The sequence below is a fragment of the Marmota flaviventris genome, chromosome 6 (genome assembly GCF_047511675.1).
Source record: "Marmota flaviventris isolate mMarFla1 chromosome 6, mMarFla1.hap1, whole genome shotgun sequence".
Taxonomy (NCBI): domain Eukaryota; kingdom Metazoa; phylum Chordata; class Mammalia; order Rodentia; family Sciuridae; genus Marmota; species Marmota flaviventris.
Window position 1 is genome coordinate 51595214 of NC_092503.1, and position 27498 is coordinate 51622711.

At 36.0% G+C, this 27498-nt stretch overlaps 2 protein-coding genes across 11 annotated transcripts in view; one reads left to right on the top strand and one right to left on the bottom strand.

Annotated features, from left to right (window-relative positions):
- Positions 1-691: 691 nt before the first annotated feature.
- Positions 692-21954, bottom strand: Fam229b (family with sequence similarity 229 member B). Of its 7 annotated transcripts, XM_071613107.1 has the most exons (5): positions 21831-21944; positions 12574-12733; positions 12069-12132; positions 10770-10908; positions 692-911 (listed from the first exon to the last, which is right to left on the bottom strand). In XM_071613107.1, exons 4-5 carry the CDS (start codon positions 10892-10894, stop codon positions 794-796), a joined length of 243 nt encoding a protein of 80 aa, XP_071469208.1. In that variant the 5' UTR covers positions 10895-10908; positions 12069-12132; positions 12574-12733; positions 21831-21944; the 3' UTR covers positions 692-793. The 7 variants fall into 7 exon arrangements, with proteins under 7 accessions (XP_071469208.1, XP_071469206.1, XP_071469207.1 ...); XM_071613105.1 differs by lacking the exon at positions 12069-12132 and having other exon boundaries at positions 21861-21954; XM_071613106.1 differs by lacking the exon at positions 12069-12132 and having other exon boundaries at positions 12574-12730; positions 21861-21946.
- A 134-nt stretch (positions 21955-22088) lies between these two features.
- Tube1 (tubulin epsilon 1) overlaps positions 22089-27498 on the top strand; it is a 32513-nt gene continuing 27103 nt past the window's right edge. For 2 of the 4 annotated variants that reach the window (XM_071613112.1, XM_027928213.2), the window contains exons 1-4: positions 22089-22172; positions 22271-22344; positions 22937-22989; positions 25497-25554. In XM_071613112.1, the coding sequence (XP_071469213.1) occupies positions 22148-22172; positions 22271-22344; positions 22937-22989; positions 25497-25554 (210 nt within the window). In that variant the 5' untranslated portion in view covers positions 22089-22147. Of the gene's footprint in view, positions 22173-22269; positions 22345-22936; positions 22990-25496; positions 25555-27498 lie in introns of those variants that run through there. The other 2 variants (XM_071613113.1, XM_071613114.1) reach the window with 1 other exon arrangement.

Genomic DNA, 27498 nt, shown 5'->3' on the forward strand with positions numbered 1-27498 from the left:
CATAGGCTTTGAGTTTGACCAAGTACTACATTGGCCATGGCAGCCAAAGGATCCTGTGGGCAGTGGTCCTCAGTTTAGGGTGCTCCCTAAGACTGCAATGACTGAAGTTGTCATAGGCTTAGTGACCTTTTAGGTTGACTGATTAGTCAACTTGCCTGAATCTCTGGACAAACTTATTCCTATGGAAACTTACAAACACACCCAAACAGTGAACACTGTATTAGGTACCTATGTCAGTATGCAGATGTCAACTCATGGCCAAAAGAGTCAGGATCAACCAAGAAAACATGATGGCGTCAAATGGACAAAATAAGGTACCACTGACTGGTCTTGAAGATATGGAAATGGAATTACTGCCTGACAGAGAATTCAAAATAGATGCCTTACAGAAGTTCAGGGACTTCAAGTAATTGAAAAACAGTTAAGAAATTCATCAGAGAAATTTAACAGAGATTGAAACAATTCAAAAAAAAAACAAATAAAATAGGCTCCATCTGACTGATAGCCATGGTAGATTAAGTTTCATCTTGAATTATTAATATTAATGATCCAAGATGATCTCTAAGGCACTTCTAACTGTTAAATATTATTCTGCCTTGTCTGTTAGACATAACTGATAACTTATCACTATGTGTTTTTTACTGGTTACATTTCTCCTTTTTACTAAAATAAAATAGTTCAACTATTGTCATCATCCAACGGTGCCACCACTTTTATTTGTTTACCAGATCATAAGATGATCTTGGCCCATTACCCTTGACCTAGTCAACCCTCAACAACAGACTTAATGATGCTATTTAGGATGCATTTCCTTGCTGCTTTGTGCAGGTGGCTTTCGCATTGTTGCATAGACAGTGATGGGAACATCAGTTATTGTCAGGCAATGACTTCCAGGGCATCTTCGGAGTTGCCTGAATAAAAGAGCAAATAACATGTAATAATTAGACACTAAACAGGAAAATTTTTAGAGCACCAAAGTTTGAGTATATATTCAACTGTTTTAAAACACTTTGAAATCTTTGAATGGTACAGAATAAGTATGACACAGAGGCATTAATGAGCCAAACATTCTAGGCTTATGTAGCAAAGAAATTGTGGCTGTTGCCAAATATTTAATTACTGAAAGTTCACAAAAATCAAAATAACCCTCCAAATGTTTATTTTGAAAGGTATGCAGGAATTGCTAAATGGCAAATTAAAGTACACTGTTATAAACCTAAGTGATAATACCATGGCAATTCATTCATAAACGTACCTTAAGAATCAGATCATTCATACACTAGCCTTTGTGTGGGCATATGTTTTCGTTTATTTAGGTGTAGAATGGCTGAGTCATATGGTAGGTCTATGTTTAGCTTTTAAGGAAGCTGCCAAACTGTTTTTCCAAACTTTTGTATCACTTGATATTTTCTCCAGAAGTGTACAAGATTACCAGTTACTCTGCATCCTTGTCAACACTTGGTATGGTCAGTCTTTTTAATTTGAGCCTTTCTAGTGAATATGGAGTGAGATCTCATCATAGTTTCCATTTATAATTCTCTGATGAGTGATGATGTAGAATATTTTTATGTGTGTTTTGGCCCCTTATAGATCTTCTTTTTTGAAATGTCTGTTCAATTTTTCCCATTAAATAAAATATAGTTTGTCTACATTAAGATGTAAGAGTTCTCTATACATTTAGAGTACAAGTCCTTTGTCTGAATATTTTTTCCCAGTCAGTGACTTGCCTGTATGTTTTTTTTTAATTTGTTCTAAATGTCTATCAACAAGTAAATAGATAACAGATTGTGCTACATCTATGCAATGGAATCTTACTCAGCAATTAACAGAGCAAACTATTGATTGAATGGATGAATTTCAAAATCTTTTGTGCTCCTCAAAAAAAAAAAAAAAGAATGCATAGTGTAGATTCCATTCCTATAAATTCTAGAAAATGCAAAAGAATATGTAGTGGCAAAGGTAGACCAATGGACATGAGGGTGCAGGGAAGATGGATTATTAAGGGTATGAGGGAACTTTTGGAAGTGATGGAAATTGTTGTCTTGACGGAAATGGTTTCATGAGTATAGACATTAGTTGAAGCCCATCAAATTGTAGTTTTATATGTGTAAAAAAGAATCATTTTAGTTGGATGATTTCAAATCTAGAATATTTATGAAAAAAATTGAACAAAATATTCCACATATAATCAAATGTTGATGGAATCTCAGGTTTGAAATAGGTCTTAAATGTCACTTAAAAAAATACATGTAGTGTCTGAATTTCCTTTCCTACATTCCCACCAAATACTCAGCCTTGAACACTTCTAAAGAAAAGCTCAAAACTTTTTTTTTTTAATTTTTTAATTGTTGGTTGTTCAAAACATTACAAATTTCTTGACATATCATATTCCACACTTTGATTCAAGTGGGTTATGAACTCCCACCTTCACCCCATACACAGATTGCAGAATCACATCAGTTACACATCCATTGATTTACATATTGCCATACTAGTGTCTGTTGTGCTCCGCTGCCTTTCCCATCCTCCACCCTCCCCCCTCCCCACCTCTCCCCTCCCCTCCCCTCCTCTCTCTCTACCCCCTCCACTGTATAACCCTGAGGGTCTCCTTCCATTTCCATGCAATTTCCCTTCTCTCTCCCTTTCCCTCCCACCTCTCATCCCTGTTAAATGTTAATCTTCTTCTCCTGCTCTTCGTCCCTACTCTGATCTTAGTTACTCTCCTTATATCAAAGAAGACATTTGGCATTTGTTTTTTAGGGATTGGCTAGCTTCACTTAGCATAATCTGCTCTAATGCCATCCATTTCCCTGCAAATTCTATGATTTTGTCATTTTTTAATGCAGAGTAATACTCCATTGTGTATAAATGCCACATTTTTTTTATCCATTCGTTTATTGAAGGGCATCTAGGTTGGTTCCACAGTCTTGCTATTGTGAATTGTGCTGCTATGAACATCGATGTAGCAGTGTCCCTGTAGCATGCTCTTTTTAGGTCTTTAGGGAATAGACCAAGAAGGGGAATAGCTGGGTCAAATGGTGGCTCCATTCCCAGCTTTCCAAGAAATCTCCATACTGCTTTCCAAATTGGCCGCACCAATTTGCAGTCCCACCAGCAATGTACAAGTGTACCCTTTTCCCCACATCCTCACCAGCACTTGTTGTTGTTTGACTTCATAATGGCTGCCAATCTTACTGGAGTGAGATGGTATCTTAGGGTGGTTTTGATTTGCATTTCTCTGACAGCTAGAGATGGTGAGCATTTTTTCATGTACTTGTTGATTGACTGTATGTCCTCCTCTGAGAAGTGTCTGTTCAGGTCCTTGGCCCATTTGTTGATTGGGTTGTTTGTTCTCTTATTGTCTAATTTTTTGAGTTCTTTGTATACTCTGGATATTAGGGCTCTATCTGAAGTGTGAGGAGTAAAGATTTGTTCCCAGGGTGTAGGCTCCCTATTTACCTCTCTTATTGTTTCTTTTGCTGAGAAAAAACTTTTTAGTTTGAGTAAGTCCCATTTGTTGATTCTAGTTATTAACTTTTGTGCTATGGGTGTCCTATTGAGGAATTTGGAGCCCGACCCCACAGTATGTAGATCGTAGCCAACTTTTTCTTCTATCAGACGGCGTGTCTGATTTGATATCAAGCTCCTTGATCCATTTTGAATTAACTTTTGTGCATGGCGAGAGAAAGGGATTCAGTTTCATTTTGTTGCATATGGATTTCCAGTTTTCCCAGCACCATTTGTTGAAGATGCTATCCTTCCTCCATTGCATGCTTTTAGCCCCTTTATCAAATATAAGATAGTTGTAGTTTTGTGGATTGGTTTCTGTGTCCTCTATTCTGTACCATTGGTCCACCCGCCTGTTTTGGTACCAGTACCATGCTGTTTTTGTTACTATTGCTCTGTAGTATAGTTTGAAGTCTGGTATCGCTATACCGCCTGATTCACACTTCCTGCTTAGCATTGTTTTTGCTATTCTGGGTCTTTTATTTTTCCATATGAATTTCATGATTGCTTTCTCTATTTCTACAAGAAATGCCGTTGGGATTTTGATTGGCATTGCATTAAACCTATAGAGAACTTTTGGTAATATCGCCATTTTGATGATGTTAGTTCTGCCTATCCATGAACAGGGTATATTTTTCCATCTTCTAAGATCTTCTTCTATTTCTCTCTTTAGGGTTCTGTAGTTTTCATTGTATAAGTCTTTCACCTCTTTTGTTAGGTTGATTCCCAAGTATTTTATTTTTTTTGAAGATATTGTGAATGGAGTGGTTGTCCTCATTTCCATTTCAGAGGATTTGTCGCTGATATACAGGAATGCCTTTGATTTATGCGTGTTGATTTTATATCCTGCCACTTTGCTGAATTCATTTATTAGCTCTAATAGTTTCTTTGTAGAGCCTTTTGGGTCTGCTAGGTATAGAATCATATCATCTGCAAATAGTGATAATTTAAGTTCTTCTTTTCCTATTTTGATGCCTTTAATTTCTTTCGTCTGTCTAATTGCTCTGGCCAGTGTTTCGAGAACTATGTTGAACAGAAGTGGAGAGAGAGGGCATCCCTGTCTTGTTCCAGATTTTAGAGGGAATGCCTTCAGTTTTTCTCCATTCAGAATGATGCTAGCCTGAGGCTTAGCATAGATTGCTTTTACAATATTGAGGTATGTTCCTGTTATCCCTAGTTTTTCTAGAGTTTTGAACATAAAGGGATGCTGTACTTTGTCGAATGCTTTTTCCGCATCTATCGAGATGATCATATGGTTCTTATTTTTAAGTCTATTGATGTGGTGAATAACATTTATTGATTTCCGTATATTGAACCAGCCTTGCATCCCAGGGATGAATCCTACTTGATCATGGTGCACAATTTTTTTGATATGTTTTTGTATCCGATTCGCCAGAATTTTATTGAGGATTTTTGCATCTAGGTTCATTAGAGATATTGGTCTGTAGTTTTCTTTCTTTGAAGTGTCTTTGTCTGGTTTAGGTATCAGGGTGATGTTGGCCTCATAGAATGAATTTGGAAGTTCTCCCTCTTTTTCTATTTCCTGAAGTAGCTTGAAAAGTATTGGTATTAGTTCTTCTTTAAAGGTTTTGTAAAATTCTGCTGTATACCCATCCGGTCCTGGGCTTTTCCTAGTTGGTAGTCTTTTTATGGTTTCTTCTATTTCCTCAATTGATATTGGTCTGTTTAGGTTTTCTATATCCTCCTGACTCAATCTGGGCAGATCATATGACTTAAGAAATTTATCTATGCCTTCACTATCTTCTAATTTATTGGAGTATAAGGATTCAAAATAGTTTTTGATTATCTTCTGTATTTCTGAAGTGTCTGTTGTGATATTGCCTTTTTCATCCCGTATGCTAGTAATTTGAGTTCTCTCTCTTCTTCTCTTCGCTAGCATCACTAAGGGTCTGTTGATTTTGTTTATTTTTTCAAAGAACCAACTTTTAGTTTTGTCAATTTTTTCAATTGTTTCTTTTGTTTCAATTTCATTAATTTCAGCTCTGATTTTAATTATTTCTTGCCTTCTACTTCTTTTCCTGTTGTTTTGCTCTTCTTTTTCAAGGATTTTGAGATGAAGTATGAGATCATTTATATGTTGTTTTTTTTTTCTTTTTTTAAGGAATGAACTCCAAGCAATGAATTTTCCTCTTAGAACTGCTTTCAATGTGTCCCATAGATTCCGATATGTTGTGTCTGTGTTTTCATTTATCTCTAAGAATTTTTTAATTTCCTCCTTGATGTCTTCTATAACCCATTGATCATTCAGTAACCTATTGTTCATTCTCCAAGTGATGTATGCTTTTTCCTTCCTTCTTTTATCGTTGATTTTCAGTTTCATTCCATTATGATCAGATAAGATGCATGGTATTATCTCTACTCCTTTATATTGTCTAAGAGTTGCCCTGTGACATAATATATGATCTATTTTTGAGAAGGATCCATGTGCTGCTGAGAAAAAAGTATAACTGCTTGATGTTGGGTGGTATACTCTATATATGTCAATTAAGTCTAGGTTATTAATTGTGTTATTGAGTTCTATAGTTTCCTTATTCAACTTTTGTTTGGAAGATCTGTCCAGTGGCGAGAGAGGTGTGTTGAAGTCTCCCATGATTATGGTATGGTGGTCTATTAGACTCTTGAACTTGAGAAGAGTTTGTTTGACGAACATAGCTGCACCATTGTTTGGGGCATAAATATTTATGATTGTTATGTCTTGTTGGTGTATGGTTCCCTTAAGCAGTATGTAGTGTCCCTCTTTATCCCTTTTGATTAACTTGGGCTTGAAATCTATTTTATTTGAAATGAGTATGGACACTCCTGCTTGTTTCCGAAGTCCATATGAGTGATATGATTTTTCCCAACCTTTCACCTTCAGCCTATGTATGTCTTTTCCTATCAAATGCGTCTCCTGTAGGCAGCATATTGTTGGGTCTTGTTTTGTGATCCATTCTACTAGCCTGTGTCTCTTAATTGGTGAGTTTAAGCCATTAACATTTAGGGTTATTATTGAGATATGGGTTGTTCTTCCAGCCATATTTGTTTATTTCTGTTACTAAACATGGTTTGTTTTCCTCTTTGATTATTTTTCCCCCCTTTACTGTCCTACCTCCCACTGTTGGTTTTCATTGTTATTTTCCATTTCCTCTTCCTGTAATGTTTTGGTTAGGATGTTTTGAAGAGATGGTTTTCTAGCTGCAAATTCTTTTAACTTTTGTTTATCGTGGAAGGTTTTAATTTCATCTTCCATCCTGAAGCTTAATTTCGCTGGATACACAATTCTTGGTTGGAACCCATTTTCTTTCTGTGTTTGAAATATGTTATTCCAGGATCTTCTAGCTTTCAGAGTCTGTGTTGAAAGATCAGCTGTTAGCCTGATTGGCTTACCCCTAAATGTAATCTGCTTCCTTTCTCTTGTAGCTTTTAAAATTCTCTCCTTATTCTGTATGTTGGGCATCTTCATTATAATGTGTCTAGGTGTGGATCTCTTATGATTTTGCACATTCGGCGTCCTGTAGGCTTCTAGGATTTGGGATTCTGTCTCATTCTTCAAGTCTGGGAAGTTTTCTCGTATTATTTCATTGAATAGACTGCTCATTCCTTTGGTTTGGAGCTCTGTCCCTTCCTGTATCCCAATGACTCTTAAGTTTGGTCTCTTAATGTTATCCCATATTTCTTGGATGTTCTGCTCATGGTTTCTTAACAGTCTTGCTGAGCTGTCTATGTTCTTTTCCAGTTGAAATACTTTGTCTGCATTGTCGGATGCTCTATCTTCTAAGTGTTCTACTCTGCTGGTAGTATTCTCCATTGAGTTTTTAAGTTGATTTATTGCTTCCTGCATTTCTAGGATTTCTGTTTGTTTGTTTTTTATAACCTCTATCTCCCTGTATAGTTGATCCTTTGCTTCCTGGATTTGTTTGCGTAATTCATTGTCGAAGTGATCTTTCATTGTCTGATTTTGCTGTCTAATGTCTTCCTTGATACTCCAGATCATCTGAAGCATGTATATCTGAATTCTTTATCTGACATTCCATCTGCTGCAGCTGTTACCTCTTCTAAAGTTGCGTTGACCTGCATTGCTTGTGGTCCTTTCTTTCCTTGTCTTTTCATACTGCTTGCGTATCTTTACTGCAGGTGCGGGCGGCGGCTCTGCTCTCTCCTTATTCCAATTGGGGTGTCGTGGCTACCACGCCAGCAGGTCACTGGGCCTGTTCTGGGCGCTGGCGGCGGCTCTGTTCTGCCCCTACTCCAATTGGGGTGACGAGTGTACCATGCCGGCAGGCCACCAGGCCTGATCCGCCGGTCGGTTGCAGGTTTGCCTACCCTGCAGGCGCAGGCGGCGGCTCTACTCGGCCCCTACTCCAAATGGGGTGACGTGTCTGTCTTACCGGCAGGCCACTGGGCCTGTCCCACTGGTCGGTCGCAGATCTGCCCACCTTTCGGGCACGGGTGGCGGCTCTGCTCTGCCCCTACTCCAATTGGGGTGTCGTGACTACCCCGCCTGCAGGTCGCTGGGCCTGTTCCTGGCACGGGCGGCGACTCTGCTCTGCCCCTACTCCAATTAGGGTGGTGTGTGTACCACGCCGGCAGGCTCCTGGGCCTGATCCGCCGGTCTGTCGCAGGTCTGCCTACCTTGCAGGCGCGGGCGGCGGATCTGCCCTGCCCCTCCTACCACGCCTGCGGACCCCTGGGCCTGATCTGCAGGTTGGTCACAGGTCTGCTCACCCTGCGGGCACGGGTGGCGGTTCCGCTCCGCCCCCACTCCAATTGGGGTCACGTGGCCACCACACCGGCAGGGCCTGATCCGGGCGTGGGAGAAGGATCTGCTCTGCCCCTACTCCAGTTGGGGTGACGTGTGTACCACACTGGCAGCCACTGGGCCTGACCCGCCAGTCTGTGACAGGTCTGTTTACCTTGCAAGCGCGGGCGGCGGCTCTGCCCTGCCCCTCCTACCACGCCCATGTACCACTGGGTCACGGGTCTGCCCACCTTGCGGGTGCGGGTGGCGGCTCCGCTCCGCCCCCTCTCCAATTGGAGTCACGCAGTCACCACGCTGGCGAGCTGCTGGGCCTGCTTCAGGCGCTGGCGGCGGCCCGGCTCCTCCCCCAAAACTTTCAAAGTAGCCAATTACATCCTTGAAAAACTACCTTATTAATATTAAATTTGTGATCCCCAAATCTCTAAACCATGAGAAACCTAACAATATATTATTTACTGTTTTGCTACAGAAAACAGCAAAAGAGTGAAACAAATCCTATTTATTTGTAGGGGTTTTTTTGCAATTTTGCAAAAATGATTTTTTTCATAGTCTTTTTTTCTGAAGATGATCTTTTTTAATTAGTTGCTCAAAACGTTACAATGATCTTGACATGTCATATATCATACATTTGATTCAAATGGGGTATGAATTCTTATTTTCCCACATGTACAGATTGCAGGATCACATTGGTTATACAGCAACGTTTATACGTACTGCCATACTAGTGTCTGTTGTATTATGCTGCCCTTCCTATCCCCTTCCTATCTCCCCCTCCCCTCCTCTCCCCTCCCATCACCTCTCTCTACCCATCTACTGTAACACATTTCTCTCTCTTTTTTTCCTTCCCCCTCACACCATCTTATATGTAATTTTGTATAACAATGAGGGTCTCCTTTCATCTTCCATGCAATTCCCCTTCTCTCTCCCATTCCCTCCCATCTCTCGTCCCTGTTTAATGGTAATCTTCTTCTCGTGCTCTTCCTCCCTGCTCTGTTTTGAGTCACCCCCCTTATATCAAAGAAGACATTCAGCATTTGTTTTTTAGGGATTGGCTAACTTCACTTAGCATAATCTGCTCTAATGCCATCCATTTCCCTGCAAATGCCATGATTTTGTTATTTTTTAGTGCTGAGTAATATTCCATTGTGTATAAATGCCACATTTTTTTTTTATCCATTCATCTATTGAAGGGCATCTAGGTTGGTTCCACAGTCTAGCTATTGTGAATTGTGCTGCTATGAACATTGATGTAGCTGTATCCCTGCAGTATGCTCTTTTTAGGTCTTTTGGGAATAGTCCGAGAAGGGGAATAGCTGGGTCGAATGGTGGTTCCATTCCCAGCTTTCCAAGGAATCTCCATACTGCTTTCCAAATTGGCCGCACCAATTTGCAGTCCCACCAGCAATGTACAAGTGTACCCTTTTCCCCACATCCTCGCCAGCACTTGTTATTGTTTGACTTCATAATGGTTGCCATTCTTACTGGAGTGAGATGGTATCTTAGAGTGGTATTAATTTGAATTTCTCTGATTGCTAGAGATGGTGAGCATTTTTCGTGTATTTGTTGATTGACTGTATATCCTCCTCTGAGAAGTGTCTGTTCAGATCCTTGGCCTATTTGTTGATTGGGTTATTTGTTTTCTTGTTGTTTAATTTTTTGAGTTCTCTGTATACTCTGGAGATTAGGACTCTATCTGAAGTGTGAGGGGTAAAAATTTGTTACCAGGATGTAGGCTCCCTATTTACCTCTCTTATTGTTTCTCTTGCTGAGAAAAAACTTTTTAGTTTGAATACGTCCCATTTGTTGATTCTTGATTTTAACTCTTGTGCTATAGGTGTCCTATTAAGGAATTTGGAGCCCGACCCCACAAGATGGAGATTAGAGCCAACTTTTTCTTCTATTAGACGCATAGTTTCTGGTTTGATTCCTAGCTCCTTGATCCATTTTGAGTTAACTTTTGTGCATGGTGAGAGAAAGGGTTTAAATTTCATTTTGTTGCATATGGATTTCCATTTCTCCCAGCACCATTTGTTAAAGATGCTATCCTTTCTCCATTACATGCTTTTAGCACCTTTGTCTAATATAAGATAGTTGTAATTTTGTGGATTGGTCTCTGTGTCCTCTATTCTGTTATAACACTCTTGCTGCCAAAGATAGTGTCTAATTAAAGTGACACTAAATCTGAGATCTGTCTTTTTTCTATTTGTAGCCTTATGCCTACCACGGTGCCCAACATATAATAACACTAAAGGTTTATTTAATTGAGCATTCTCTAATCTTGAAAACTATCAATAAAACAAGCAGCTGAAAATTTACCAAAAAGAGAAATAATTACAGAGATACGAAATACAAACTCTATGTTTTTAAAAAAAACTGGGCTCTCTTAACACTAATTTAATAACAGCAGTGTTTGAATTCCTGGGGGTTTTTCTTGCTAACATTGAATATGTATTGATGATAGACAATACATATTTCTTCAGTTGTCAGGATGAGAAGACTTTACCTATTTGGTGACATCTCTTTCCCATTACAGGCAGCACTTGAGCTCAGCCCTGATTCTAGCCCAATTGAAGAATCTCCTCCTTCCACTGGAAACCTCCTTGGTTGGGTCCCAAACCGAAAAGGCATAATTCACTGAAAACCTAGACAAGAAAGTTAAAATAATAAGGGAGGGAGTTATCTCCAATGAGTTATTTGAAATTATTAACATTATTGTTTAACATTATTCTATATATATGTTTATATACATAGAAACATTCTGAAAGTAACATTTTAAAATATCTATAAAAAGGTAAAATACTAAATTATACAATTATCCATTACATAAAATTTTAATTCTTGTAACAATTACAAGACAGCCACACTAAGTGATAAAAATAACCTATTCCCTTTGGTTAACATAATTGGACTATGGTTAATATTAATAGACTTCAAGTCTACTACTGCTGTGTGGGAAAAAAGTCAGTTTGACTTCCAGTGGTTGTAATCAACAAACTTACTCCATCTCTAACACCTCTCCACCTATCTACACTTGCTCTTCTCTTCCTCTGAGTTTCACACTCACCAAGATACCTTCAGCTACTCTTTCTCTTCCTATGATTATTTATTCCCCCGACCCTTGCTTCTCTACATTTACAATTCAGCAGAGTTAAGACAGTGGCCTTGAGAGGTTGGACTAATATGAGTTCAAATCTTAGTCTGGCCTTCTCCAACTATGTGATCTTAGTCAAGATACTTAATTTATGTTTCTCAAAAGTTGTGAATAACATTATCAACTTCCAGGGTAATAGTAAAAATTAAATAATATGTGTAAAGTACAATGCCTAACACTTAAGTGCTCAATAAATGTTGACTTATTACTCAGCAGATGCCACTGAGCATTAGTAAATATATATTAATTTATATTAGTAAATATTTATTAATGTATACCATGAATACCACATGATATATATGATGAATACACACACACACACACACACACACACACACACACACACACACACGCATAAACTGTCTACTATTGCCTTTACTTGGAACTCTTTCCCCATCCATTGTTACCACCCTTCACTTGCTAGGGCCAACTTACTAAGCATGAATTTACATTTCAGTTTCTTAGAGAAACCTGTCAAAACCCTCATCATTCAAGTTTTCATAACACCTTTATTTCCATTTTGTAACAGTGACCATCATTCTAATTCAGGGTTTCTCAAAAACATGATACCATTGTCATTTAGGACCAGATGATTCTGAGTTGGGGAAGGCAGACTTTCCTGTACATTGTATAATATTCTGTAGCATTTACCCACGAGATACCAGCAGCATCTTTCTCCCAACTGAGACAGTCTCCAGATATTGCTGAGTGTCCCCTGGTAAGGGAGAGAGGCAAAAATTTCTCCCTGTTCAGAAACACTACACTAGTAGTTTATAAATGTTTTGTTTAGTATCCCCCATTCTATGCCTATCTTTGTCACCACTCTAATACCCATAACAGTTCTTGAATAAATTTACATGTCTTTAACTATTAGCCCACAGAGGACAGAAAAAATAAAAAAATGTCTTAAAACTGTTTCAATGCCTAGCATTCTATGCCTAATAAGTAAATGTTTATTGGTGATACAATAAAACTAAATTATTAAGGTTTAAGAATTTGAATATTATACAATGATTTTTATAGATTGTGTCAATATCATGAAAAAAAAGTGTTTTGCTCAATAATTATTTAGTAAAACCATAGTTAACTCTATGGTTTAGTCTCTCTATCTAAGTATTAAGTTTTAGCTAACTTGATCAAGGAAATATATACTTACCAAAATAGGCCGAGTCTGATTCCGGTAGAGGTAAATAAATCAATTGCTTCTACTGACCTTCCATAGAAAGCTAGAATTGCCGAAGGAATGATGATCAAATGTTCCAGCAACACCCAGAAATTATGACATCAGAAGATTCTTTCACATAGTTTCCCACCTGCTGAAGATCAAATGTCTTAATAACTCTAGCAACAAGATGAAACTTGAATAAAATTTAAGCATTTCGGTGGGGGAGGGTGTAGCTTTATTCTTCTTGTCAGGGCCTTATTTTCCAACAATATTAAACATTCTGATCTACAAATGAAGAGCTACAATCTAATTGACCTGCACAAAATCACGTGTGATTCTTCTCACTAATCCCATTTTCCTCATTCTCTTTATCTGCCAGGCTTAACTAATAACACAAATAATTCAATCTATCTATATCCTCATCCTACTCTAACACTCTCAAACCCAAACCAAATTTCTCTATAGCTCTCTTAAATGGGAATATTCGTTATATTCTGGACTATCTCTCTAATCTCTGGACTACCTCTTCTTGTTTTTTCAAGAGATCCTAATTCCAAAATGGAAGAAATAATAACAACCCCAAAAGGAAGAACACATCTTATTCTGTCCTTGTTATTCTGTTTCCTTGTTACTGAGTTTCTACTTTGCTGATCACATCTTTGCATTTCTCTGAACTGCTCTCCCTCTCCCAACTAGTTCTTGGCTTCTGTATCAACAGCTTAATAGCTTACTTCACTGAGAGTCTGCCCTACTCAGTAATGCTTAAGTTTAACACTTAAGGCAGAAAATTACTCTTCAGTTAATAATTTTTCAATTGTCATTGGTAATCATTAAACTACTAAATGCTAGTGAAATTTGATGAAAATCTTATTATTACCTACATAGTAAACTAAGTTCCCACTGCTATGAATTCATTATGTTATAAAAACTAGTATTTTATATAATAATTAAGTTTATGTTAGATAAAATCTTACCTCTACCTTCTTTTTTCTTACTAGGGTGTTATCTGTGAATGAGTTGATCACAATTTTAGTTTGGAGAAATCTAGTTTAACCCACTGTGTCACAGTCAGACAAACTGAAATAATTGCTGGCCATTGTTAGCTAATGCATCATTAGAACTTAAACATTTGTTCTTTAGGATGGCAAATTTTTTCAACAGTTTACATGATGGAGAGAAGGTAGCAGTGGAAAATGATAGATTTTGACATCAGAATTAGGTATGAATTTTAACACCATGTTAGCTCTGTAATTCTGAGCAAATCACCAAAAGTTTATATGGAAATGGTATTATAAATAGAAAGTAAAATAATCTCCTTTGCACATATTTAATCCCTCTAATTTACCATTATCTTAACTAAATTAAACTACTTTTAATTAAATGAGCTAGTTGATCATTTGGTATAAATTATGCCACATTTCATGCATGGATACAGTGAAACCAAACCAAATAGTAGTCCTAATGATCAAACTTTACAGTACTTGAGTAACATCAAGACAAAATGAATTAGACTCTATAGAAGATCCTTACGGCTCAACACAGTGGTGAATGCCTGTAATCACAGTGGCTCAGCCAGCTGGGGTAGGAGGATTTCGAGTCTCAAAGCCAGAAACTGAACAAGACCCTAAGCAACTTAGTGAGACCTTGTCTCTAAATTAAAATATATATATATACATATATATATATATATATATTTAAAAGGGGCGAGGAGGGATGGGTTAAGTACTCCTGGGTTCAATCCCTGATACAAAAAAAAAGGATTTTTACAAAGCAATGAGTAAATAAATGAAGTATAAATGAGAGATACAAAAAGATTATGAAATCTCTTAAATACTCTCTCTTAACTATCATAAGCCCAAAAATTCTTTTGATTATTGGGATATTAATTAATGAGATGTCGAAAAGGAATAATGCTTGAACTTTCATATCCTAAGAAAATAGAACTATGATTACACTTCATTCAGCAAATATTTTCTAAAAATCCACCATGAGCTCTGCATGAGTTAAACATTCAGGATAAAAGACTGACTGAGCAAAAACAAACACGTATTCTGCTCTAGTGAAGTTACATATTAGGGTAGGATATTTCTAGACTAGAATATCAAATCTAAATCTAAAGGATGAGTAGGCATTAACAAGGAGGAAAAGGGTAGGAGTCAAAGACACTGAGACAGGGAGGGGGAAAACAGAGGAAACTGTGTGCAAGGGTCACATGCTAATAAGACAATAAAAGATTTGAAAGGTGGCAAAAGCACAGCATAGAAAACAAAAAAGAGATATGGTCCAAGAGATAAGTACAGCCCAAACCACGCAGGAGCATAAACTCAAGTTAAAGATTTTAGATCAAAGGAGACTGCTGAAGGATTTTAATTTCTCAGTACACACGTGGAGGTTGTATTTGTTTTTATTAATTTTGTTTTCTAATATATCTGATTTTCTACTCTACTCTTTACTATTTCCTTTCTTCTGTTTACTTTGGGATAAATTTTTCTTTTCCTAGTTTCTGAAGGTGTAAGCTTAGTCATTGATTTGGGACTTTTTTCTTTTCTAATATAATCATTTAATTTCATAACTTTCCATTAAAGCACTACTTTACCTACATTCTACAAATTTTGAAATTTTCTATTTTAATTGTTAAATTTTTCCTTTTGAAAAAATACATACTACAAATAACTTTAAATGCTTTCATCTTGACTTCTGAGTTATTTACAATTGTGTTGTTTAGTTTTCAAACAGTTGCGAATATTCTACTTTTCTGTTACTTATTCCAGTTTAGTCACAAAACAAACATTCTTTACTTGATTTGAATCTTTTAAAACTGATTGAGAATTGTTTTCATGGCCAGATATGCACAATCTTTGTAAGTGTTCCATTTATACTAGAAAAGGATGTGTCTTTTGCTGTTAGGTGAAGTGTTCTATGCAGGTAATTGGTTGACAAAGTTGTTCAATTCTTCTATATTCTTATCTTCTTTATAATTGTTCTCTGATTGTTGAAATAGGGGCATTGAAATCTCCAACTATAATGGTGAATTCATATTTTTCCTTTCAATTCTGCCAGATTTTGTTTCATATATTTCAAAGTGTTGTTGTTATATGTATAAAAACATAGTATTGCTATGTTCTTTTGGCAAAATTAAACCTTTATCATTATAAAATATCTTTGTTAATCCCTGATAATATTCTTTGCTCTGAATTTACTTTGTATGAAATTCAAATAGCTTCTTTCTATTGGTGAATGTTAGCATGATATGTCTTTTCCTATTTTATTTTTAACCTGTTTTATTTTCATATTCTAAGTGGGGTTTCTTGTAAATAGTATATAGTTGAGTCTTGCTTATTTTATCCACTCCAGTGATAAACAAAGGTGTTTGGATTATTTACATTAAATTCAAACTTTTTTACTACATTCAAACATGCCATATTGCTATTTGCCTTTTACCAGTTCTCTGCTGCTCCCCCTTTATTAAAATTTTGTATTTTGGATGAACTTAGTATACTTTATGAATTGATTTTTTTCTGTCATTTGTTTATTTTTATACATCCTTGTATTTTGGTTTTGGTTTCTTCAGAGTTTATAGTATCATATCTTTTAACTTCTGACCTTCTGTCTTGAAATAAAATTATAACATTTCATGTATACTAAAAGAACTTGATTATAGGATATTCTATTTCCCCTCTTTTGCTATGTATTTTATTGTCATTTATTTTACTATTATGATTACCATAATATTTTAGTTTTTATTTAATTATATTTTAAGGAGATTTTTTAAAAGAAGAAAAGGCTTTTTACATTTACATATGTATTTATATTTTCAATGTTCTTTGTACCTTTTGTGTACATCCACATTTTCACCTGACATCATTTCTCTTTTGCCTGAAGATTTTCATTAAACAGTGCTGATCTTCTGGTGATAATTCATGGAGCTTTTTTATTTATTTCATTTTCATTCTTGAACAATATTTTCTCTGGGTATAGAAATTTTTTTCCAGTGCTGGGGATTGACTCCACAGCATTGTGCATGGTAAGCAAGCAACTCTACCTCTCAGCTGTATCCCCAGCCTAAATTGAAAATTTTAAGTATTTTCCACATTTTGTTCCACTGTTTTCTGGCTTGCATTGTTTTTTACAAGAAATCTGCTGTCAGTTTTTCCCCCTCTATGAATGTGCCTTTTCTCTCTGACTTCTATGTTCATTCTTCATTCACCAATATTAAGCAATTGGATTATAATGTGCTAGGTGTAGTTTTCTTCTTGTTTCTTTTCTTCTTATATTTGTGGGTCCATAATTTTTATCACATTTGGAAATTTCACAGCCATGATTTTTCAAATACTCTTTGTTCCCTCCTCTAGACCTCAAATGCATGTATCTTAAGCTGTTTGAAGTTATACCACAGCTCATTGACCCTTCTTTTTTAGGGAAAAAAAACCTCTTTGTTCTCCATTTTATTTTGGAGAGTTTCCATTGCTTTGTTTTCAAATTCATTACTTCTTTCCTTTGCAATGTCTAATCTGCGTTTTTTCACCTAAATATTGTACTTTTCATCCAGTTTGGATTTTGTTTGTTTGTTTGGTTTTCTTTTGGGTTTTTTTTTTGTCTCTTCCTAATGTTCTCATGCTTACTCTGCTTTCTTGAACATATGCTGTATATTTATAACTGTTGCTTTAATGTCCTTGTTTACTAATTCTTTCATTTGTGCACTTCCTGGTGTGTTTTTAACTGATTTTTTTTTCTCATCATGGGACTTGTCTTTGCATACACAGAAATGTTTATTTGAATGCCAGACATTGTGAATTCACATTACTGAATAATTTTATTTTTAGTCCTCTAAGTACTTTTGAATTTTGGTCTGGGACACAGTTATTTAGAAACAGCTGGGCCTTTGGAAGCTTGGTTTTATGCTTGCTAAGGCTAGATTAAAACAGCCTTTCATCTAGAACTAGTTTGTCTCTACTATCTTTCTGAGAACTCAACTAAATGTTTCATGGATTATAAGAGCTCTTCACTTAAGATATCTGGAATGTGAATTATTAGAATCAGCTCTATGTGGCCCCTATGAATTGTTTTGTATGCTTATTTCCAGGGGCTTTACCCTCTGTCTTATGTAGCTTTTACATATGCATGCACTAATCAGTATTCATGAGCATCCCCTCAAAGATCTCCAGAACTTTCTTTTTTTATACTCTATCTCCTCTCTGGCATTCTGCTTTGCAAATTTCAATTGTCTTAGTCCCCTAGAATTCTCAATTTTGTCTCAATTCAAGGTACCATCAGGCTGTATTCTCTATTCATCAGGAAAGAAGTCACTATGTGTATCCCAGTCTCCAGGAGTGGGAATTACACAAGAACAGGAGAAGGAGATCATTGGGTGTCATCTTAGAAATTGCCTACCACAGATGCTGCAGGTCTGAGTATGTTTATACAGTACTAACAAACGTTCATCAAATATTTCTGAATTTATGAATTTCAGGAATTGCAATTCCTTGTACCTTATGATTATTTGGAGTCCACATAACTAGTTTTGGCCAATAAATTATTAGTGATTATTAGCTGCCAGTGCAAAACTTTCTTGATCTGTCTTTGTCTCTGCCATAGAAACCAGAAATTCTTCTCATATCACATACAAAAATCAGCTGAAAGTAAATTAAATATTTAAAAATAAGATATGAAATTATAAGACCACTAGAATAAAACTTGGGAAAGCTCCACAACACTGGTCTGAGCAATGATTTCTTGGATGGGACTCCAAATACCTAATCAAAAAAAGCAAAAATAGATAAGTGAGACTTCATCAAATCAAAAGCCCCTGCAAAACCAAGGAAATACTTAAAAGAGTAAACAGACATCCCACAGATGGGTAGAAAATATTTGCAAGCCATACATCTGATAAGAGACCAATATCTAAAATATATTATTAAATAACTTAATAAAAAGTAAACACATAGTGTAATTTGAAAGTGGGAAAGTTATTGAAAAGACATTTCTCAAAAGAAGGTATAAAAACAGCGAACAGATATATGAAAAGATGGCCAACATCACTAACCATCAGAGATATGTAAATTAAAACCACAATGAGATGTATCACCTCACACTCTTTAGAAGGACTATTACCAAAAAGCCCAAAGATACCAAGTGCTGGCAAAGGATATAGAGAAAAGGGAATCCTTGTACAGTGTTGGTGGGAGTATAAATTAATATAGCCATTATGATAAATAATATGGAAGTTCCTCAAAAAACTAACAATAAAACTACTATATGATCCAGAAGTCCCCCTTCTGGGTATTCAGTAGTCTCCCCTTCATTTGTGAATTTACTTTTCACAGTTTGTTATCTGCAGTTAAATACAATCCAAAAATATTACATGGAAAATTCCAGAAAGAGACAATTCATTAAGTTTTAAATTGCACTTTCTGAGTTGCATGATGAAATGTTATACTGTCCTGATCCATCCTGCCCATGATTTACCAGTTTGTCCAATATATCCTCCACAATGTATATGGTAACCACCTATTGGTCACTTAGTAGCTGTCAGTTATAAGATCCAACTATTGTGGTATCACAGTGCTTCTGTTCAAGTATTTTATTTATTAATCATTTTATTTATTAATGGCCCTAAAGCACATGATATATGATATGGCACTTTTATTACAGCATTGTGTTATAAAAGTTCTACCTTATTACACTACTAATAATTGTTGACTTATTATTTGCTTACCTTACAGAAATTATCATAAGTATGCATGTATAGAAAATATAGCATATTCAGAGTTTATTACTATCTACAAGATAGTAATAAACTATCAGGCATCCACAGATAAGGGAGGAACTACTGAATATCCAAAGGAATTTAAATCAGTTTGTTGAAACAATATCTGCACTTTTGTGTTCTTTGAAGCATTATTTGCAACAGCTAATATATGGAAGCTACTTCACACTTTTAAAAATTATTCATTAGTCCTTTAATGTGATGCAGCTCAGGAGGCTGAAGCAGGAGGATCACAAGTTCAAAGCCAGCTGCAGCAACTTAGTGAGGCCATAAGCAACTTAACAAGACCCTGTTTCAAACCAAAAAACAAAAAGGACTAGGGATGTGGCTCAGTGGTTAAGTGCCCCTGGGCTCAATCTTCAGTACCAAAAGTATATATTTATATTTATATATAAATATATATTATGATATTTTTATATTCATATATCATATATATGTGTATATGTGTGTGTGTGTGTGTGTGTATATATATATATATATATATATATATATATATAGAGAGAGAGAGAGAGAGAGAGAGAGAGAGAGAGAAGCTACTTCACACTTTTTAACTGTTCATTAGTCCTGAAGGTATGTGTTTCGGTCTTCAACTTTCTCAGTTCTTTAACTCCATTTTATTTCATTTTTCATTAAATATATATTTACTATCTACTGTATACTAGGCAAGGTTCTGAGAACTATTGGTATAGTAGTAAACAAAGAAGGCAAGGCTCAGTCAGCTCTCAGAGAGCTTATTTCTCAGTATATTATTTTAGCATCTTGTCTTCAAGTTCCTATTTTATTATATTCATATTCTTTTGATTAAGTTCTTCTATAGCACAGAGTATATATGATAAATTTTCTTTTATCCCCTTAGGTTAGCTTTTGTTCCAGACCATGTATTTCATCCATATTTTGTATGCTATCCTATTTCCTTTTATAGTAACAGTGTGCATGACTCTCAATGATTTTTTTGTCTTGTTCATATTTAGCATGTGAAATGTCCAATCTGTTTTCTCTCTGTGTTAGTCAATTATCTCTCCAAGCCTACTGCACTAAAAAATCTCAGTGGCTTCAGGCAAAAAAAAAAAACAAAACACTTTTTTTACTTAAAGGACAATGTATGGCCTGCTGTTCAGCTTTTCTTACCTTGACCAATATGGATTTGCCTATATTGAGCTATATTGAGGTATGGAAGGTTCTACCTTGCTTGACTCTTAAGCAGAATCATCTGATTCCCTCCAGATTAAAGTTATCAATGAGATTTGTTAGTACTTTCTTAATTTAACTTCTTTCCCATATGCATTTTCTGGAGAATAATGACTCCGGGAGTTGTAACAGGGGTACCACTGGGCAAAAGCCAGAATACCAGATGAACTGGCACCATAACTCATCAATAGAAACCGATTCACATCACTACCTACAAAATTTGTTCATGTTTTCCAAATTTAGAAAGCCCCAAACCTTGGGACTTCAACATTAAGAACTGAAGTGACACACTGCATATCCACCCTGACTCCAAGCTTACCAGTAAGAATTTAAAATCTAGTAATTACAAAAATTTCTTGATTAAAGGTGCTGATTATTACAAGATATTTAAATATTAAGGTGAAAAACACAAATGAAAATATGGGAAAGCCTCAGCCACATAACCAACCCATTTCAACAAAAAATTTATCAGCTATCAGAAAAATATATAAATATTATTAGTCTTGATGGAGGAATAAGGTGTTATAAATAATTAAATAGTATGGCTCATATTACCACACATTAATGTCATATAATTTTTTATTAAATGAAGAAGGTTTCTGTAGTTTCTCAGGATTTCTGTGTAAAATGCTAATTTCATTTGAAGTGCTTGAGTTATTTATTGAAATTTGATCTAATTTGATAAAAATTTGTGGCATTTTTTAATATTTGACAATTTTAAAGAGTTGACCTTTCACTAATGCATGATTTTTCATTTTTCCTCCTCTATCCCATCTAAACATTGTACATACATCAAATGCTTTAATCCCATCTCTTCCATCAGACTTCTATTTACCTGGCTGCACCCTTGCCCAACGAATGCACTATTGTTAGCGCCGCCAATATTATTTCGAGTATTTCCTGCCCGTGTCTTCAATTGACTGTAAGCTTGTTGGCGCTAGATCTGTCTTAACTCCTTTTGAGTCCTCCAGGGGGCCTAGAAATTAATGTTAAGAGTATACAGCGCTCGACAAATACTGGTTGGGTCTCTGAACTTAGCTTTGTCCTTTGTGTCTAAGTGTACTTAATTTCGGTTGAGCCCTGGCACTGGGTATCCGCCCGGGATTTCTTTGTCCTCCTCGACAGTGCTCGTTTTCTATTAGAACAAAGGGTTTGTCGGATCGCCACGCTGAAGGGAGCGTCCAGTGGAATCTGAGTAAACGGAATTTGACCCACTGCCCAAATATTGAGACTGTGGACTAAGACTAAGCCTCTGATAGCCCACGCACAGTTTAACGACACATATTTAAAATACCACTCCAAATCCTGGTTATCCGTCAGTTACCCCGGCCTCCGGAGCTGCCGACGCTCAAAGATGTTGACAAGGCAGCGAGGATCTGCAGTCTGGTCGCTATGGTAACGGTGAGATGCAAGTGCGCTTGCGCGACCTTCTGACCGACCGCCCTCCGATTTCCCAAACCTAAAGAAGTGTTTAACTACGGTAGCGACTTGCGACGGCAACGACTTGCGGCAGCAGCGTGACTTACGGCTGCCCCCTAGTGAGGAGCAGTTGCGGACCAATGAGAATGCGGGATTGGGTTCGAAGGTGTCCTGGGCGGGCTACCTTCCAAAATGACCCAGTCGGTGGTCGTACAGGGTGAGCTGCACCGGGGCATGGGGACTCGGTCGCCGCAGAGCTTAGCAGTCGTTTCCCTACCTAACGTTCATTCTTTTTGTTCCTCTCCTTGGTCGCAGTCGGCCAGTGCGGAAACCAGATCGGTTGTTGCTTCTGGGACCTGGCTCTGAGGGAGCACGCGGCGGTCAACCAGGTACTGGTACCCGCCGAGTCCCCCTTGCCTGTCACAAAGAGCAAAACAAAACCAGAAAATGCTTTATTTGAGCACTTATCTGGATATATGAGATCTTGTCAGTGAAGAACGTGACTTTTTTTTTAACGTATGTTGCTATTAGACACACACCAGTCTAAATAAACACTGGCCAGAAACCTTAGTCATAAAAGTTTTCCTGATTCTCAGGGTCTCCAATTTTTTAGTGTTCTTGTAAAGAGCAGTAAGTATGTGAAAGTACTTTATAATATAGGTTACACATGTGATTATTAACTAGTTCACTTGTCAAATGATCACCAAGAATCCAGAGAAAACTCTTTGATTTTTGGAGAAAACTCTCAAATTCTATGGAGAAGTCTTTCATCACCGCCTGCTGAACTCAACCTATAGATCTCTTTGCATTTACTCTGTACTACAAGTCAGAGAATCAATCTAAACGTTTTTATGATGCTTGCATTTTATTGTGACCATTTACTAGCCATTGCATCATTTAATAACAAGAATTATTAAAATTGAAAGGACTTTATTTGGACAAGAGGCAAGACTTAAATTTTATAATTTGTTTTCTTTTTAGAAAGGAATTTATGATGAGGCAATAAGCAGCTTCTTTAGAAATGTGGATACCAGGTAAGATGGTATTAAAGTCTTAGCATGATGAATCTTTCTTTTCATGTCAGCAGATTAGGAGAGAATTCTTTAAAGGACAGTAAAAACAGTTGCTAGCTATAAATTTTTCTGGCTTTTTTGTTTGCTTTTCTCATTGAAAACATTCTCATTTTATCATTAATACTCTTCTGTATTCTGCAGAACAGGACAACAAATTTCCTTTTCAGGCTTTATTGAGGAGCAGAAAGAACCTTCAGTGTGTTTCTTTTAGCTTAACCTTGAAATAAATTTTCACTAAAGCTGAAATTTTCCCCAAGAGTATCTTGTTAATGTATCTAACAATGGCTAACTTTTGAAAGTATTCTTTACATTTCCTTGATATGATTTGTGATCAGGAATACTTGCTCTAAGTATAGAATGTGCTAAAAGGAGAAAAGATGTGTAAACTGCTTATAATCAACATTACTTTTGTTTCTTTAATGAAGGATATATGTATCATAAATCTTTTATATGAAAGAGGAATTTGATGTTCAGGATATGTCCATAAGCTTTTAATATTTAATCATTAAGTTTATATATTTTCAAAGTACTTCCCAAAACTAACTGTGGTGGACTTGCATTGGAAATTATTCTCAATATCAGTCTTTAATTCAATAAAAACTCTAGTTCTAGTCTGAATTAATTGGCTCAGTGTTTGAACCATTATTTTCTAGTAAAGGCTAATTACCCTTCACTTTGTTAGTGAATTCTAGGGCCTAGTGCTCAGGCATGCAAACTCAGAAACCTTGTTGTTTGCACCTTGAGAATGGATCCATTGCTCTCCAGTATAATCAGATTAACCCAAACTAAAAAAAAGAAGAAAGACAGAAAGTGAAAAGTCACTGTAGTAATGGACAAGGAAAAACTATAACTCAGAGAAATTATATTCACATTTTTTCATCACAGGCAAATTCTCTTTTGTAGGAAATCTACCAGATAATCAGAAGGCTTTTTAGTGACCATGGAATTAAATTAAAGGAAGTTAGGAGTGTTATCTTTTTTTTTTTAATATTTATTTTTTATTTATTTGTTTAAGGTGAACACAATATCTTTATTTTATTTTTATGTGGTGCTGAGGATCAATGACTGTTATCATTTGTCTTTAGTATATGGAAATAGCTATTATAAAGACCGATTCCATCTTATTTGTGGCCCAGAACATCCTTTCCCCTAAATACTATTAGGAAGCTCAAATCTGCCTTTGTAATATTTCTTTCAAATGCTTCCCTAGCTAACTAAGTTCCTACTCTCACCCCTTTCTTTCTTGATAGACAATAGTTTCATTACATTACATAGTTGAGACTCAGCCTGGGAGCTTTTCTTGCTTAATACTTTATGTAATGGAACTCATATATTCTGTGTGTTGTATACTTTAACCTGAAAACACTCTTATTTTCCCAAAATCAAGTTTGGGGGAGTAGAAGGGGGCTGGGGTGGACCACCTTGTTCTTTCTATATACTTTCAACACATGAAGCTTCTGTTCTACAAATGGATACCAAAAAAATCTTTTTCAAAAATGAGGCCACATCTTAATGTACATTTCTTTATCAAATTATACATTTTTAATAGCATGATAGAAACTTATAGCAGGAGCTGGCAAACATTGTCCATAAGTACCAGATAGTAAATATTTAATTTATAAATCATAATGTGCGTGTCATAGCTACTCCAGAGTCTTTATAGCATGAATGCAGTCATTAATAGTACACAAATAAATGGGTATGGCTGTGTTTGAATAAAACTTTTAGAATAGGCAGCTAGTTAGATTTGTCCTGAGGATGGCAGTTTACCAATTCCAGGCCTGTAGTATCTGCATTTAACTCTGCTTCCCTTCATATAATCTGCTTTTTGTGTACTGTCTTTATTGACCTATACAAATGTTTGGTTATCGATTTCAGTACTTCAGTAACATTTTCAATATAAAATTCTAGGAACAGCCTTAGTTTCTCAAAGGTATTTAACTGGTATATCAGTTAATGGGTGTTTGACTGCAACAGGAAACCTCATTAATGGTAGCTTAATCAATAGGGGTATTCATTTATCTCACAAAGAAATCTGGAAATAGGATTTTCAAAGGCTGGTGAAATGCCTCGAAGGCTTGGATACCATATGTTTCCCTGTCCTTGGTATATTAGCTTTTTTTCCACCTGTTTATTACTTCATGACTAAAAAATGCATTCTCTTCCCCAGGAATCACATCCACAGTCATGTTTGAGGCAGGAAAAAGGAAGAAAGTTGGAACCAGCTCCATTGGGTTCTTTTTATCAGAAAAACTTCCCAAAATACCTATCCTTTTATCTCTTTGGTTGAAAGTATATTACATGGCCTGTCCTAACTATAAAGAAAGCTAAGGAAATAGTTTCTCACTTTTTCAGCCTAATAAGAGATAGGCCTGGCCTGTAACTAGCCTTTTTGTATATATGGAAGTTCACATTATTAGCCATGGAAGATCTTATGACCTTTTTTATTTTTTATTTTTTTCTTTCAGAGTGGTTGGTGGTGGTGGCAGCATTTCCAAGGGGAAAATACGTTCTTTGAAAGCACGAGTAAGATATATATATGCTTGACATTCCATGTGTTTTTCAAAACAACTATTGTTTCTCTAACTTGACCATAAAATTTTAGTTTGACTTCTTGAAATTTAAAAAAAAATTTTACTAAGCTATGTTAATATTAATAAAACTAAGCAGACATTTGTGTCCACCTGAAACAATAAGGGGCAATTTTCATACTTAAACACTAGATATAGCAATTTGTTTCATTGTTTCAGGGGAGATACATATCTAGATAAATGATAACAAAAGAAACCTTTTTAACTCTTAAGAACATGTAAAGCAATAAATACAAGTTAACTTTTCATTTAAAGATAATGGAAAATTAATTTTCATCAGGATTATTACCAATTCAAAACATGGATCCATCCACAATAAAGTGAATAAATTCATAAGCGTATAATTTCTCCTGCATAAAAATGTTTTGAGTCAAAAACCATATGTACAGTTTTAATCTTATTCCAGTATTTCTGTGATTGTTTCTGTACAAACTGTTTTCTGATTGTTGATTAGTAATCAACAATCTTGATTATAACCAGAAAGAATGGTAGTTTAAATGCTATGGAAGAATTTGAGGTGCTAAGGGTTCAGACCCGGTATAATGACAGAAAGACTGGAGAGCTGTAGTGCTATGGCATCTGGAAACCATCTCTTGTTCCTTTGATCTCTGATGTCCTTGAAAGCAAAACTTAAGGTAGAGATAATATGCTTGTAGACTGTTAGAATAATTGGCTTAAACTTGATGTACTTAATGGTGTAGAGAGAGCCAGCATCACAATCTAAACCTTAATAGAGACTTTGACATTTCCCGGATTACTCCCAATTTGACCTCTTTCCAACCACTATCAGTGAGCAAGGTGGGAGGTGGAAGAAGCACTATTAGGAAAGAATGTAATCAGCATGCTGAAACTTGTAACTTTCCCAGAGGGTACTCTACCATTTTCTGCTTAGGAAGTTCTGGTATTATGTGGCTATGACCACTGAGGAGTTCAGACTTTGCAAGATAACTTGGTACTTGGGTGCCTCCATAGTGTCCAGTTAATAGGCAAATACTCATAATTTCGTAAATCTTATTATTACAATTAGGAAAAGGCTGTAAGCCTATTACCATGTGGCTCTGAAAGGAAATATAAACATTCCAAGTCCTAGAACAGTTGTGACTCCAGACTTTGGATGCCTAATTGAGGAACCCAGAATACTCTCAGGATTTAATTAATTTCCAGAGGAAAAACAAATCAAGGACTTGATATGACTAAGGAAAGATTGAAAGAGATATATAAGGATTTTAATGCTAAGTGACTAGAGCAATGATTCTACTAAGAGGGGCCTAAATGTCAGTTTGTATTCTGCTTATTGCTTCCCTTGCCAGATAGTGAGGTAATCAAGAGTGAGATTCATGTACCTTTAATAATTTTCCACAAATCATCCCAATAAATCTGTTTTGGAACAAAACCAATATAAGCTGATTTGTTCCCTTTATAATCTGATACAATATATAATACTACAATTTGCCCATGTAGTAAAATCCTTCTTGTGGTTGATTAGGTGTTAAAGCAAGCAGGTAAGATAAGAGTTGCATGTTGTCAGAAACACCCAAAAAAATCCCTAAAATTGCCAGTACATAACCCTATGTAGTCTTAGGCATGTAAAGTATATATATAATGATTGCTGTATATAAGAGGGGTACATTTATAACACGTGGTTTTATAGTCTGTGTAATATTCTCTATAATTTACTTGTACATACAATAGTAAGTAGCATAGTTAATTACATAAATTAACAGTTGGGGGGGGGGGGTTGCTTTGTTTGTTTGTTTGTTTTTTAATACTGGAAATTGAATCCAAGGGTGCTTTGCCACTGAGCTTTTTTTGTTTTTGTTTTTGTTTTTTATTTGGGTTTGGTTTTAGTGATTTTTTTTTTTTCTCTTGGTTTATTTTG

What these genes read in the sequence shown, in the direction of transcription:
- Fam229b (XM_071613105.1), bottom strand. Translation starts at nt 10,894, where the DNA reads ATGCCTTTTCGGTTTGGGACCCAACCAAGGAGGTTTCCAGTGGAAGGA. An exon ending in AAAGAGATGTCACCAAATAG is followed by an intron (nt 912 to 10,769) that starts GTAAAGTCTTCT and finishes TCTTTTATTCAG; the next exon opens with GCAACTCCGAAGATGCCCTG.